This window comes from Cibotium barometz, chromosome 37, assembly GCF_041138505.1.
Source record: "Cibotium barometz isolate CiBa-2024 chromosome 37, ASM4113850v1, whole genome shotgun sequence".
NCBI classification, from domain to species: domain Eukaryota; kingdom Viridiplantae; phylum Streptophyta; class Polypodiopsida; order Cyatheales; family Cibotiaceae; genus Cibotium; species Cibotium barometz.
Window position 1 is genome coordinate 32,162,432 of NC_141082.1, and position 15,314 is coordinate 32,177,745.

Genomic DNA, 15,314 nt, shown 5'->3' on the forward strand with positions numbered 1-15,314 from the left:
GTCCTCAGTAACAAGTCTCCACCTGGAAGCAAAAGTCTGATATGACTCAGGTAAAGCATCAAGAACATTCTGCACAAGAGAATGATCAGGAATAATCTCACCTGTAGAAATCAACTATTCCTTGAGATCTTTAATCTCAACAAGAAAAACATTCATGTCATCATCTTCTTGCATAATCTTTGATTCTAGCTCTTTATGCAGGTACGAGATTTTTGCCTTGTTTACGACTTGCATATAAACCAGCTAGAATATCACAAGCCATTTTTGCTGTTTTAGCTGAACGAATATGTGGGGTGATGTTACATTTGACAGAAAGTGCAATCAAGGCATGAGCCTGCGCATCTTTACCATCCCAACGAGCTTGTTCAGCAGTGGGTAAAACAGCAGCAACAGTAGAGCTGCTAGAACCTACAACATCCTCAACAGATCCTACATCCACAGAACCTGGACGCATATCCATACCCTGCACAATGTTCCACACTCCTTTTGCAACTAAAACATGCTGCATCATGTATACCCAAAGTGGGTAGTTGCTGTCTCCATCCAATTTGTCATCAGCAGATAACATGCGAAATACATCATTGCTGTTATCAGCCATGGCCACTGACTGAAACTGATGCAAAAGCTACTTGTAATGAAGCAAGGACTGAACAGAAAACAACTCGTGCTATGTAGCACGGTCCACAATAGAATACGTATGCTTGTTTTGGAGAAAACTGCATTGTCAAAATTTCTGCACAAAATGACGAAAACACCTGTGCAGAACTTGAAATGCAAAAACGGAGCCCGAAATGACCTTAGATGCAATTTTTGAGAACCTGCAAGCGCTCGTGAAAGCTCACCTCAATTGGAGAACGTGAGTCGGAGGGTTCTGGCGGTGTAGCCCTAGGAGTCGATGCCTGCTCTGATACCAATTGTTGGAATTAGGGTTGCAGGAAAGCACACAAAGCTTGGAGAAGAACAAGCAATAATGCACACAACACACAATGTATTAGATTGTGTCAATGTACAAAAGATTAATTAGCCCTAGAATGATGGGCGCATATACAAGCCGGGGAAAAAAACCTCCTAAAGAGGGAAAAAGTGCCCCGGCGGTCCTAAGTGTGTTCACACACATCACTGCCTATATATATGGCAACAATCCTTTAAAGAAAAAATTTGTTGACAAAAATGAAAGATAGTAGCTAGTATCAGACTTCTTTGCCAGCTTCAAGTACTCAAAAACCAAAGGGAAAGTGTAAAAGGTTATGAACTTAAAACTATCATCCTATAATTTTTAGATGCATATAAGGACTAGATGATGAGAGTGTCTAGAAGATTTAAGATGAAATCCTTCATCAAAGGAAAATTGTTAAAAAATTAAAGATAGTAGCCACATTGATATGCATAATAGAGAAACAGAGGTCAAGCAAAGCAAAGTGTTTCAAGAAGAATGAATGAAATTTTTTCATGCAAGCACTATGGATAGCTCCCAAGAGAATTTTGGAATGAGTGGGTTGGACATTTAAACAACATCACAGATAACATGTATAACAAAGTTATTGGTAGCTGTGATTCATGGTTGAGGACTCAACTTTCAGCATGGAAAGGAAAATCCACCACTTTCAAATGCTACAAAGAGATATATTCAATGGATTATTGATAACAAGGAGAGTCCACATAAAGATGTTTCTATTTACCCATGGAGTGTCTATAATGTAGGTGTGAACTTGGAAGGGGGTAGACTTCATACACAATAAAAGCTATAAAGGCATATCTCTAATGGATTATTGATAACAAGGACGGTCCACATAAAGATGTTTTTGTTTACCCATGGAGTGTCTACAATGTAGGTGTGAACTTGATGAGGTGTGAACTTGGAAGGGGTAGACTTCATACACAAAAAATGCTACAAAGGGATATCTTTAACTTGATAACAAGGAAAGTCCACATAAACATGTTTTTATTTATTACCCATGGAGTGTCTATAATGTAGGTGTGAACTTAGAAGGGGTAGACTTCATGCACACCAAATATCCTGCACCCTATAATGTAGGTGTGAACTTGGAAGGGATAGAATTTACGCACAAATATCATGCACCCTATAATGTAGGTGTGAACTTAGAAGGGGTAGACTTTATACACAATAAATACCATACAATAAATACCATGCACCCTATAATGTAGGTGTGAACTTGGAAGGGGTAGACTTTGTACACCCTATAATGTAGGTGTGAACTTGGAAGGGCTAGACTTTGCACCCTATAATGTAGGTGTGAACTTGGAAGGGGTAGACTTTGTACACAACAAATATCATGCACCAATGGTTGTTTCTTGATGCCATAAATTATCAACAAGCATCGTGTGTCTAGGATTTTGATTTATTTTTGAGGTTTTTGAAGTCCTTGCAAGCTAGCTTTAGAGCCATCTCAGTTTTTATTGGTGGCTTTTGTTAACATTGATAAAATAATTGTGTTACAAAATTCCTTATAGCAAGAAACAAGGATATTTTGAATGAAAATTGGTAGCATTGGGTATTGATGAGAGTACTTGGGTATCTAAAGCAATTGCCAACTTTGTAGTGTGCAAAAATAAGGAGTTCAATGATGTGAATAGGTATTTTTAAAGCAAAACCAAGCCATCAATAACATATATATCCACCAAGGATGAGGATTTTGAAAAAGATAATGAAGATGAAGAGGCACAATTAAAACAAAGGATTCTCATTGACAACCTCATTGAAGCATATTGTAGAGAAGATGAATACGTTTTTGACATCTTCACAAAGGGACTTGGCTTGAAAAGAAGAGTGGTTGATATGGTGCCAACATTGGATGACCTTAGAGTTGTAGAAAGTATGTGTTCAAAATTTGGAAAAGGAGATAGAAAAGGTAAATGAGAATGAAGAAGCCGAAGTAGATGAGGAGTTAAAAGATGTCTCTGAGCAGGAGGGCCACAACAAATCTTATTAAGTATGCACAAAAGAGCAATTAAACTTTAAGACGTTCTCAGGTTCTTAGCTATATTACTTTTCTTTGTAAATTTGGTGCTCATTCAACTTTTTGAAACACTTTTGTGTGCAATCTCTTTTACTTTGATTGTGGTATACATAAATATTTTGTTGTGCATTCACATGGAAGCCAAACTCAAACTCTTAATTAAATAAGGTGTGAATAATAAAGGTTATCTTTGGCAAATTAAAAGAGATTATGAAAATAAAATATTTATCATGTCTTAAAACTCTGTTATTATCATTCATAATAAGTCCATGGAGTATCGGGGACTTGGGTCGTCCAAGACTATTAAACTGAAAGCAATCTTGAACTAACACATTGTCGTGCATTAGTGAAGTAGAGTATATAAAAGATATATACTTTTTCATAATTTTCCAACTCTAGAACTCAATCAAATATTTTATGTCTTTGGACAATGATTCCATAACTTAGATTCTTTCTCATGGAGAATTCTCACATAGTGTTTAGAAATTGGTAAATTTTATGTTGCAATAGATGAGAAGAAGAAAGAGATGTTTTGTTTATAATATTATAGCCCATGATGTGTGTGTGCATGAGTGCATGCATGTGTTTATGTGTGCGTGTGCATGTGTGTGTATATGGGTGCATGAGAGAGAGAGAGAGAGAGAGAGAGAGAGAGAGAGAGAGAGAGAGAGAGAGAGAGAGAGAGAGAGAGAGAGAGAGAGAGAGAGAGAGAGATGGATTTCAATTTGATAATCAATGGCATTACAACAATGAAGAATATTTTGCACATGTGATAATTGAATAATGACGACATAGCTCCATATTTATGGATTTCAATTTGATGATTAATATATCAATGGCATTACAACAACGAAGAATATTTTGCGCATGTGATAATTGAATAATGACCACATAGCTCCATATTTGATCAATAAATAAAATTAAATCCTTTACACAACAATGAAAACCCTCAACCTTTTAGAAATCAAGGAGAGCCAATAATGAACCTATACAATAAGAAATCAATCTAGAACCTCAAGATGATGGGGATTTCATAGAAGACCATTATTAGATGATGGGAGCATGTTAAGGTGTAACAACAAAGAAACAATTGTAAAAGGTTCACCTTGAAGGGCAACACTCTTTTCAACAAGTGCAAGCAATGTAGGTTGATAGAGGCTGGTAGGCATGTGGCATATTGGGATGTGTGAGATTGTGTTCTTCATGCAATCCTGTAAGCAATTGAGCAATGTAGACTTGGCACAATTCCAATTCTTGGGTACTCACACTCGTTGGTTTACTCCCTTTGGAGGTGTAATAATAGATTGTTTCCTGTCCATATCCAAAATATGAATTGTAAGCATAGTAATCATCAAATTGAATTAACTGTAAGAATTTTGGTGTTGCTTTTATGAAAACAAAATTTAAAAGTCTAGAACACATAATATGGGTTTAAAATGATTTGAATTTTCCCAAATATAATATCTTTCTAATGTGTGTGTGTGTGTGTGTGTGTGTGTGAGAGAGAGAGAGAGAGAGAGAGAGAGAGAGAGAGAGAGAGAGAGAGAGAGTAGGATAAATGCCTACATATAAAGTGAATTATCAAATTATTCTTTGTATCTTTTTCCCCCACCTTGATCATGAAGATACATGAACATAATATCTTTGTACACTTCTCTTAATATTTGTGCATAATGTCATTGAATTCTTTATTCTCTTTCAATCAAAGATAAGGGTCAACTATCATTTATGGAAGCGGCTCCAAGTGGATTAAAAAATCCCAAAATGATATTGCTAGGAATGACCTATGTGACAAAGCTCAAGTAGTTTACTTGACTTTTGCTTTTTAATCATGTGACACTTTTTCCAATAGGCCACTAACAAAATATAGATAAAAGGCACGCAAGAGGCCCTTTAAAAGGCAAGTTTTATGGTCTTCAGTGCAATGGGGTGGGTCCAATGCACAAATAGGGTGATAGGGTAAAGACTAAAGTTTGGACATCCCACATTGCTAGTAAGAAGGTTTTTTTGCCCATTGAAGAGATATCATTTTTTTTCTTTTAAAAAGGAGTTGTGGGTGTGACTATGATTACCATGTGCAAGTTCATGTTAAATAACAATACGTAACGGACAGGGTGAATAGGTGACTCGTAAAACAACAAAATGAACTAACTTTTATGTGATTTCTCACACCCCAAGCCTACGTACCTCATTTGTTTGGCATCCCACATTGCTAGCAACACATTGCTAGCAAGTAGGTTTTTTTTGCCCAAGTAAGAGACATAATTTCTTTTATTTCAAAAAGAAAGGATTGTGGTGTGATTACCATGTGCAAGTTCATGTCAAATACCAATATCTAGTCACTGGTCAAGGACTTTAAGGCAAAAATGATGAGGGTGAATAGGTTACTCGTAGGAAAACAAAATGAACTAACTTTTATGCGATTGCTCACACCCTAAGTCTATGTACCTCTTTTGTGCGTGAGAGTGTGGGTGTGAGTAATAACCTCTATGACAAGTTCTTCATCAAGGAAAAATTAAAGACAATTAAGAGCATTCACTCCCACATAGGGTAACATTACTTTGTTGTAAGCACACATAGTAACATACATCATGGGTGTGTTTGCAAGTCTTTTTCTAAAGAGTAGTTGGGATAAGGAAAGTAGACTTCCTAAACTTTGGACTATGAAAGAATGTGACGGCCAAGAAAAGGCTTCTTTTTGAAAGTGCCTGTTACATGTGGGATTTGGATTCCTTATGCATGTGCTTGCACAAACTATGACATTTGAAAGTGCAAGGCATCATGAAAAGAAAAAGCGCATCTATTTGGATGATTTGTAAGTGAGAGGTGAGTCATACGGAGAATTTGGTATCTACTGAGTTTTATCATTGAAAATCTAGTAGGCAAGAGCATTTGCTATTTGTTGAGTTGTTAGGAAACGATGGACTTTTTTTTTTTTGGTTGAGATGGAATATTTGTGCTTGAGAAATGGGTCTAATATCTAGTGAGGGTATTAAATTATTTAAGTGTAAAAGGTCCTCTAATTTATGTGTGTGTGTGTGTCTAGGAGAAAAAACCCTATATATGTGCCCATTGCCCATGACTTTTTTTCTTTCAAAAATGACATACTTGCTATTTCATTGTCATAAAGGAACACTCACCATGCACGCTTCGTTGACGGGGGCCAATGGACGTGTGGTGGCGCCGCCATAGCCAGGCCGAGGAGGGGGTGGCGCCCCTGGCGGGAAATCCTCGGCACCTCCATATGACCCGGCGCCTGCCAAAAGAAAGAAATTAAAAAAAAACACAATTTATCTTTTAAAAAAATCTGATAATCTCTAACAAGTTTAAAGATTTTCCTAACCTGCTGCTGCAGCTCCCGCGCCAGCAGAGTAACCGGCGGTTTCTGCGGCATAAGGCGTGCCAGCGGGGCCGCTTCCCCCTCCATAGACTGGGGGTGCAGGTAGAGGCGCGGCGCGGCGCTTCTTCTTGACGAAGCAAAACAGGAGAGTGAGAACCACGGCGATGGCAAATGCGCCCGCGACGCACACGCCAGCGATGGTCCCTGTGGAAACTTTGTGACCACCGTGCTTAGGAGGAGGAGGCGGGGCTGCATGGAAGGAAAGAGAGGGGGTGGGAGCAGAGAAATGAGCTGGAGGGACAGAAGGGGGTGAGAAAGGTGGAGGTGAAGGGTGTAATGAGGGGCTAGGTGGTGAGTGTGGGGCAGAAGATGGGGAACTGGCTGGAGCAGGACTGCTTGGTGGGCTGGGAGGAGAACTACTTGATGGGCTGGGGGGTTTTGAAGGTGGAGATACTGGGGGGGTGGCTGGTGATGGGCCGGAGGGTTTTGAAGGTGGAGATACTGGCGGGGCGGCTGGTGATGGGCCGGAGGGTTTTGAAGGTGGAGATACTGGCGGGGCAGCTGGTGATGGGCCGGAGGGCTTTGAAGGTGGAGATACTGGCGGGGTTGCTGGTGATGGGCCGGAGGGTTTTGAAGGTGGTGTTACTGGGGGGGTGGCTGGTGATGGGCCGGAGGGTTTTGAAGGTGGAGATACTGGGGGGGTTGCTGGTGATGGGCCGGAGGGTTTTGAAGGTGGTGTTACTGGGGGGGTGGCTGGTGATGGGCCGGAGGGTTTTGAAGGTGGTGTTACTGGGGGTGATGGGCCGGAGGGTTTTGAAGGTGGAGATACTGGCGGGGTGGCTGGTGATGGGCCGGAGGGTTTTGAAGGTGGAGCTACTGGGGGGGCTTTAGGAGATGGGGGACTCCCAGAGGGGCTGGCTGGAGAGATGGGAACAGGAGGGCTGGGCTTGGGTGGAGGAGTTGGATGAGTGTACCATGGAGTCCCGGGAGTTGGAGGAATGTTGCCTTGTGGGGGCTTGGATGGAGGAGTTGGAGGAGTGTACCATGGAGTCCCAGGAGCTGGAGGAATGTTGCCTGGAGGAGTGTTGCTACATGGGAACTTGCCTGGAGTACATGGAGGAGTGTTTGAAGGGGGTTTGTATGGAGGTGTGTTAAGTGGGGGCCTGGGTGGAGTAGTTGGAGGAGCTGGAGGAGTGTACAATGGAGTCCCAGGAGTTGGAGGGAGGTTGCTACCTGGGGGCTTGCCAGGGGGAAGGTTGCTACCTGGGGGCTTGCCTGGAGGAGTGTTGCTACATGGGGGCTTTCCTGGAGTGCATGGAGGAGTGTTTGAGGGTGGTTTGTATGGGGTACTTGGAGGGGTGTGTAAAGGTGGAGTTGGAGGTGTGTTAAGTGGGGGCATGGGTGGAGTAGTTGGAGGAGTGTGCCATGGAGTCCCAGGAGTTGGAGGAGTGTTGCCTTGTGGGGGCTTGCCAGGAGGAGTGTTGCCATATGGGGGCTTGCCAGGAGGAGTGTTGCTACATGGGGGCTGGCCTGGAGAACAGGGAGGAGTGTTGGAGGGGGGTTTGTATGGCGTACTTGGAGGGGTTTGTAAAGGAGGCTTCCCTGGTGCACTTGGAGGAGTGGTAGGAGTCTCCGTTGGAGGAGATGGAGGGGTTTGTAAAGGAGGCTTCCCTGGTGCACTTGGAGGAGTGTTAGGAGTCTCCGTTGGAGGAGGAGGACATTCTGGCGGCGGCGGTGTGTATTCCGGAGGGTGATGAGGAACTTCAGGTGGTAATGGTGGGGAAGGGATGGTGGAAGGAGGTGAATTGTAAGGACTTGGAGGAGTGTTGCCTGATGGGGGTTTGCCTGGAGGAGATGGTGGAGGTGTGTAGGAAGGGGGTTTGTATGGGACACTTGGAGGGGTGTACAAAGGAGGCTTTCCTGGTACACTTGGAGGAGTGTAACTTGGGGGAGTGTAAGGAGTTTCAGTTGGAGGAGATGGAGGTGTGTAGGAGGGGGGTTTGTATGGGACACTTGGAGGGGTGTACAAAGGAGGCTTTCCTGGTACACTTGGAGGAGTGTAACTTGGGGGAGTGTAAGGAGTCTCAGTTGGAGGAGACGGACGGTATGAACCTGGAGGAGCTTCCGGTGGCGTGTGTTTGGGAGGGTGATGATGAGGAGCTTTGGGTGGTAATGGTGGGCAAGGGGTGGTGGAAGGAGGTGAATTGTAGGGAGTTGGAGGTGGGGATGAAGCACTGGTAGGAGGATAGGGAGGAGGGTATTCAACTTTTGGCGGTGGAAAAGTTGCAATGGGAGGAGGAGGGGACTGAATGGTGGGAGGGGGAGGGGAAGAAGCAACGGGAGGAGACGGTGGGGGGGGTGAATTATAGGAATAAGGTGGTGAGGGGAGGTGAGGAGGCTTGTTTTCTGGTGGCCATTGTGGCTTAGGGGGAGGAGGGGGTGGGCTTTCTGGTTCAGGAGGGGGGGGTGGTGGGCATTCTGGTTCAGGAGGAGGAGGAGGAGGGGGTGGGCATTCAGGCTTAGGAGGAGGAGGGGGGGGCAGTTCAGGGCTCTTGTACCACTTCAATTCTCGCCTAGCCATGGCCATAGTGCTCATTGATTGCTCGCTCACCTGCTTCAAAAGCTACCTACGAACTGCAATCAGCCCAAATGCAAGAAGCTCAGACCACCATAGCCAACCTTGGCAAGTAGAACAGACTACAGTAAGAGATGGCTGAGATGGATATGGGTAAGTGAAGACTTATATATACAACGGCCACCATGGCCAGCGCATCAGCTTGAAGTAAAAATGTGGGCGGCTGCAAGTGTCCGGGAAAAGAGTTTTTACAAACTTTATTTCCAATTAAGAAATTACTATTAATTGAAGGTTTTTCTTCTATAGCTTACCAAGAAACTTCAGTTTTATTTTTTGAGACCTTCAAACTTTTTCTTTATTTTATTTAAAGGTGAAGTTGCGATTACAATATGCCCCCCCCAAAAAAAGAGCTTAAGTGGTGATGTTGCCTAGAACAAAATAAATACATTATTTTCCCATTTTCAAGCTTTTTTTAAAAAACTATGGAAGAATCCATTCAGCCTTTCATGTGTACATTTTTTAACCCAAAAAAAAAGATGAAACTTCTAATAAGCCTTTTGTGTTTTATGCTCATAAATGGTACCTACTTGAATCTTAAGCTCTAACCCTATTGGTAGACTTGATGTTTCCTAACATTAAACATATACATTATTATCCTTTTTTATTTAAAAAATGTTAAGCTACGAGTGGGCCTTTTTGTGTAGTATACATGTAACAACAAGGAACTTAGTTTCTTGTAACACTTTGTGTGTATAAAGAAAAAGGTCGTGAGAAAGACTATTGCTTCAACGTAGAAGTAATGCTTAAGAAAAAAGTCATGAAAAAGACTCTTGCTTCATCGTAGAAGTAAAGCTTTTGTACATGTCTACATGCATGCTTGATTTTTGACTAGTCCTTGTTGAAAATTGGAAAATGCACATAAAACTTAACTTTCACTGTGTGAAAATTGGGAAAATGCATATAAAATATAACTTTTATTTATATTTTGAAAACTATGTAGTTAGTTCAAGAATTAGTAAAGGCTCTCATCATTTTTATATTTTTTTTAAAGGTGTAGTTTTTGTACCTAACCACAAAGCTACTAGTTTTTTAAAAGGTGTACCTAGCCTCTTTGTCATCTTATATAGCAAACAAGATTGTAATATTTGTACCTAGCCCTAGTTTTTTAAAAAGGTGTAGTTCTTGTACCTAGCCTCTTTATCATCTTATCTAGCAAACAAATTTGTAATATTTGTACCTAGCCACAAAGATGCAGCAGTATTATTTTGTTGACTAGTTCAATAAATTAGTGAAGGCTCTTACCATATCTAACAAGAAAAGTTGTAGTATTTGTACCTAGCCACAAAGCCACATTTCTTTGCAAAGTAATCAAATGAAGTCATCTGGCCATACAAAAAATGCTTTTGTCACAGTCCAAGCATGTGAATACTTCAAACACGTTTTTAGGCTTTGTATCTCGCTACATTGCTTTAATCAGTAAAAGTAGATATTTAGCAAAATTAGCATACTATAAAGGCTCATGCTCCAAACAAATAAGGCTTTATATCTAGCTACATTGCTTTAGTTATACTAGTTATAATAATAATTAGGCAAATTGCCACACTTTAAAGGATCCATGTGGAAGGATCCATGTGGAAATTATTATAACTAATAATTTGCCTAATTATTAGTTATAATAATAATTAGGCAAATTGCCACACTGTAAAGGATCCATGTGGAAGGCTTGTATTTTTTTAATAACTTTAATCGATAGTTTAATAATCAATCAATTCGTCAAATCCCATGCATAATTGACCATTCTTAACGGTAAATGTTTTAAAAAAAAGGTAAAGATTGGACTAAATATATTATATTATCATTCTCCATTTGGGAACTTGAAAGGGTTTTGTTTTTTAAATGATTCTCCATTTTCAAAGCTTTGAAAGAGTTTTATTTTGTGAAGTAATGGATGTGGTGGTGATAAGGCAAGGGTCAATGCCAGCAGTGTTCGAAAAAAACCCGAGTTTAGTGCAGTGTGCACTTGCATATTTTGAAAAGATGTAAAGTTGTTTTTGGAATTATATATATATATAACTATTATTCCCTAAATAAACTACAAATTCAAAACTTGAAGGTACAAATACCTCCGTATCTTGAGAAGTAATAAAACAAAAACCTTCAAGGTACAAATACCTCCGTATTATGGGAAGTAATGAAACAAAAGCCTTGAGATTTTCAAGATTTTCGTTTATAAATAATTTCACAATTTTTAGATAAAAGTTTTCCACTTTTTGAGAAAACAATTTTTTTTCAAACATTAGATAATGGATTGGAGGTGGGTGCAAGTGGACAAGAGTAAGTGATGGAAATTCAAAGAAATTCTTTTAAATAAAAGTGAGAATGGTAATCCAAATTCCCATGTTCCCTCCCCCCACATGGATCATGTGCTATTTCAAAACGTGGCTGGTTCTCTGCGAAAACGTGACGTGGATTACTATGATACGAAACGGTGGTACCTTAGGACGTCATAGCTGAAAACGCGGCTCTATGCTTTACAGCTCAAACGCATTCTTTCTCTCTCTCCTCTCTCCTCTCTCTTACCTTACGTGTGGGTTTGTAATGTTGAGGATCGACAAGGTGCCAAAAGTGACATTTTTTCCACTTTGCACCATGATCGCGAAAGTGGAAGGAAAATGACACCACCGACAAAATAATAATAATAATAGTTAAAGGAAAATGACATAGTTAACTTTTTTCCTCGTATGACTTCCTCCTTTAAATTAAACAAATGCTATTTATCGTACTCGTCTTGTAGTTTTTTTTTTTGGGGGAACAATAATTATATATATTGATATAGATCTAAGATAGACCTTCTTAATTGTCTTGTAGTTCTTCTCTATTTGGTTGACATTTTCCACGTGCAAAACCACGACTAATACCACATTGTACAGAGCACCACCTATTGTGGTAGCAAAGAGGACACCACATAAGAAATTCATGACACAAGTCACCATATGCATATGATTTGCATGGATGTGAAATCAACGACACAAATCACATGCATATGATTTGGATGGATGTGAAATCAATGACACAAGTCACGATTTGCATGGATGTGTTACACCAGTGTCTCAGGAAAAAAAGCCTTCCTTTAGTGTAAACTTCATGCCTCAAATTAAGAAAAACGAGAGTACACGTAAAAAGTTTAGCAAGTGGACCATTGAATGTAAGCTATGAGAACCTTACTTTATTTTAAAATTAAACTCTTGAAGGGGACCATTGAATGTAAGCTATGAGAACCTTACTTTATTTTAAAATTAAACTCTTGAAGTGTTTGTATCCAACTTCTTTGCCTTATGTTAAGATCATTTTGGGTGAAAACTCACTTTAAACTTTTATCATCTATAACCAAGGTGAACTTTTTGCCCAAGAAGATAGTGTCACCAAAGCTTTAAGGTATGAAGTATTGTAATTAAATCTAGGTCATAGACATCATAGTTTCGAAATCTCATAAGGTCTTAATTTTCGACATTCCTAAGCTATGGGGCATCCTTCCTTGATTAGGATTTCTCCAATATCAAATCCACTAGCATCAATAGTACGACTTCGAAGACTTTGAAGGGCTTCCTAAATTCTGGCAACTCCAGTACACTAGATTAGTCACTAAAGAAACCTTCAACTTATCAAAGGTAGTTTGACACATCGTAGAACAACAAATCCATTAGCATCAGTAAATGACTTCAAAGGCTTCCCAAATTTTGGCAACTCCAGCACACAAGATTAGTCACTAAAGGAATCGTTAGCTTATCAACGGCACTCTAACACATCGCAGATCATCAAAACAAAATGTCGTTCTTAAGAAGTGCTATCAAAGGAGAAGTAATCTTGGCATCATATCGAGGGATGAAGATCTGATATTAATTCTAAAATTCCTTTACCGTCTTTAGTTTTACACAATCGATAAAAGCCTGCACCTTGGTAGGATCAACTGATATACCATCTCTTGACACTATGAATCCTAGATATTTAATTTGGTGCACTTACTCTTCTTGGCAAAACTTTGTGTTTTATGAGGGTTTTGAGGAATTTTTGTACGTGCTTCTCATGATCAACTGCATTCTTAGGGTAAACTAGAATATCATCAAAGAAGACTACACAAAATCATCCAAATGTTCCCTAAGGTTCCATGCATCAAATTAACTAAAGGTAGTAGGGGAATTAGTGAATTTGAATGGCATTATTGTGAACTCATATTAATTAAATGTAGCAAGGGCATTAGTGAATCCGAATGGCTTTATTGTGAACTCACAATATGGAATATCGTGATCCTTAATCTTGATATGATAGTATCCTGACTTCAAGTCAATCTTTTAAATATATGGGTTTCATGCAATCAATCTAATAGCTTGTCTATCCCCTAGAATAGGATACTTCAGGTGAATCTTTTAAATATTTGGGTTTAATGCAATCGGTCTGAGAATCCCACCCTTCTTCTTCTGGTAAAAAAATTGTGGGAATACACTAGGGTGAACAAAGCCTTGCTCCAAAAGTTGCCTTAATTATTCTTTGAGCTCAATTGCTTCTTGAACAACCATCTTATAGGCTCTTTTCATCACACTTGGTTAGGCTCTAGGGATCAACTCTATATCATGATCAATCTCCCAAAGTCGGAGGCATTAAGTTCTCGAGATTAAGTTGGGGGCATTTCTGTCAAAGCTTGAGAAAATATGTTAGCATACTCACTTAACCATTTAGATTCCTTTGCATCTATGGCTCTTTGCCTACAGGTTTGAGCTTAATAACATAAATTGATTTCTTCTTTCTGAGTCCCTTCATAACTTAGATGCCTTTACAAGTTGCAAGGTGGGAGCTCCCATCACTTCAAGTCATTGCATCTTGTTTTCGTGAAGATTCATGAAGGAAATGGTCCCTTGTGATAATGAATATCTGCTTGCTTTTGCATGGGCCAATCCATCCCAAGAATCCCATCATACAATCCTAAGGGTAAGACTCTAAACTTACGTCCGATCAGGTTCCCATCCAAGGAGAACTAAATTGCATCTGTCTCTCATAGAGTGTGAAAATAATATTTCCACTACCCTGATTTTGGTCGATTACTAATTTACACAAGCATCTGAATGAATCAAATGAAAGTGCTTCTTGAATCAACTAAAAGCTTAAAATTTTGCCTTGAAAATTGGTTGGGGATGGTTTTCCCATCTCATTTGTTCTTGGTTGACTGGATGGTTAGATTCAGTGTGGTTCCTATTTACTTTTCTAGGCAACATCGATAATCTTTAATCGAGCAAGAGCCATCTTGCTTCTATCATTTTAAGCTACATGTCAAAGTACTCATCCATAGAATCTATCCAATTCAACATTACATCGAGGTTGTTACCCCGGCCCCTCGGAATGGTCATGTTGAGACCTGTGGAGCACTTCCTTGACATTGTCATCCAATGCCTTAGTTTTGGGTATGATGTTTTAAGCTTGATGCCCATGCCTCATGATTGTTTTAAAAGAAAAGAATATTCTTGAATCAAAATCTTGGCATTGAATATAGAACAAGAAAAACATTTCTTTTATTTCCTCAAGATTTTATATTACATTGCTTGGAAAATATTTTAATCCTTGGATCCAAAAAGCTGAAAAATGAGGATATTGGCCTGAAATTATAAATTTTCTATGAGACAGATACAGACTAAGATGATTTAGCCTAGCTAAATGCTCACCTAGGTTGAAAACACTTCTACCATGAATTTTATATGCCTTTACAAAATCTAAGGTTTTCATAATCATGGTCAAGCTCAAATTCAAGGTATAGAATGGAAGATAATTTGTGTCTATCACCATAATGAGCTTTTCTTCATCCTCATCCCATTGGTGACACTACATGAATAGTGACACTATCTAAAATAATATTCTTAACAACTGAAATAGAATTTTGCAACCATAACTATGTCACTATTCAAATGCTCAATTGCTTATCCTTCTAGGGAAGAAGACAAGTTTTGGGCCATATTGCATTTTTTATTTTACACAACATTTTCAAAATAAAAGAGAAGATTCAAAGAGAAGACAAGGCAATATATGCTTTATTCAAAAAGTTTTATTTGAGTACATCGAAAGAGATAATCAACGCCCAAGCTTAGCTCTCATAAAGTGATGATACATGCCAAAGTAAACCCAATTAGAGGCTTGGCTAGTAGTTGAGATCCTATGTGAAGAAATATAACATCTAAGAGTCCTATATAAATCAATCTATGAGCTTTAAGATCTCATTGAAGTGGTCCGTAGAGAACTATCCCTCTCACAACATTGAGCTGAATAAGGATCATTGCAATGGCAATGTTCTTTCTCATTCTAGCTATAGGGTGCCTTAATCCTTTCTCTCAAGTACCACCTACCCCAGCGGTTGAAAAATAGAGGCTCTCAAAGTCTC

At 39.5% G+C, this 15,314-nt stretch overlaps 1 protein-coding gene across 2 annotated transcripts; it reads right to left on the reverse strand.

Annotated features, from left to right (window-relative positions):
• Window positions 1-3,854: 3,854 nt before the first annotated feature.
• Window positions 3,855-9,218, reverse strand: LOC147617184 (uncharacterized). Of its 2 annotated transcripts, XM_086776791.1 has the most exons (4): window positions 7,138-9,218; window positions 6,322-7,098; window positions 6,119-6,234; window positions 3,855-4,289 (listed from the first exon to the last, which is right to left on the reverse strand). In XM_086776791.1, exons 1-4 carry the CDS (start codon window positions 8,912-8,914, stop codon window positions 4,104-4,106), a joined length of 2,856 nt encoding a protein of 951 aa, XP_086632917.1. In that variant the 5' UTR covers window positions 8,915-9,218; the 3' UTR covers window positions 3,855-4,103. The 2 variants fall into 2 exon arrangements, with proteins under 2 accessions (XP_086632917.1, XP_086632916.1); XM_086776790.1 differs by having other exon boundaries at window positions 6,322-9,217.
• Between the last annotated feature and the right edge of the window lie 6,096 nt (window positions 9,219-15,314).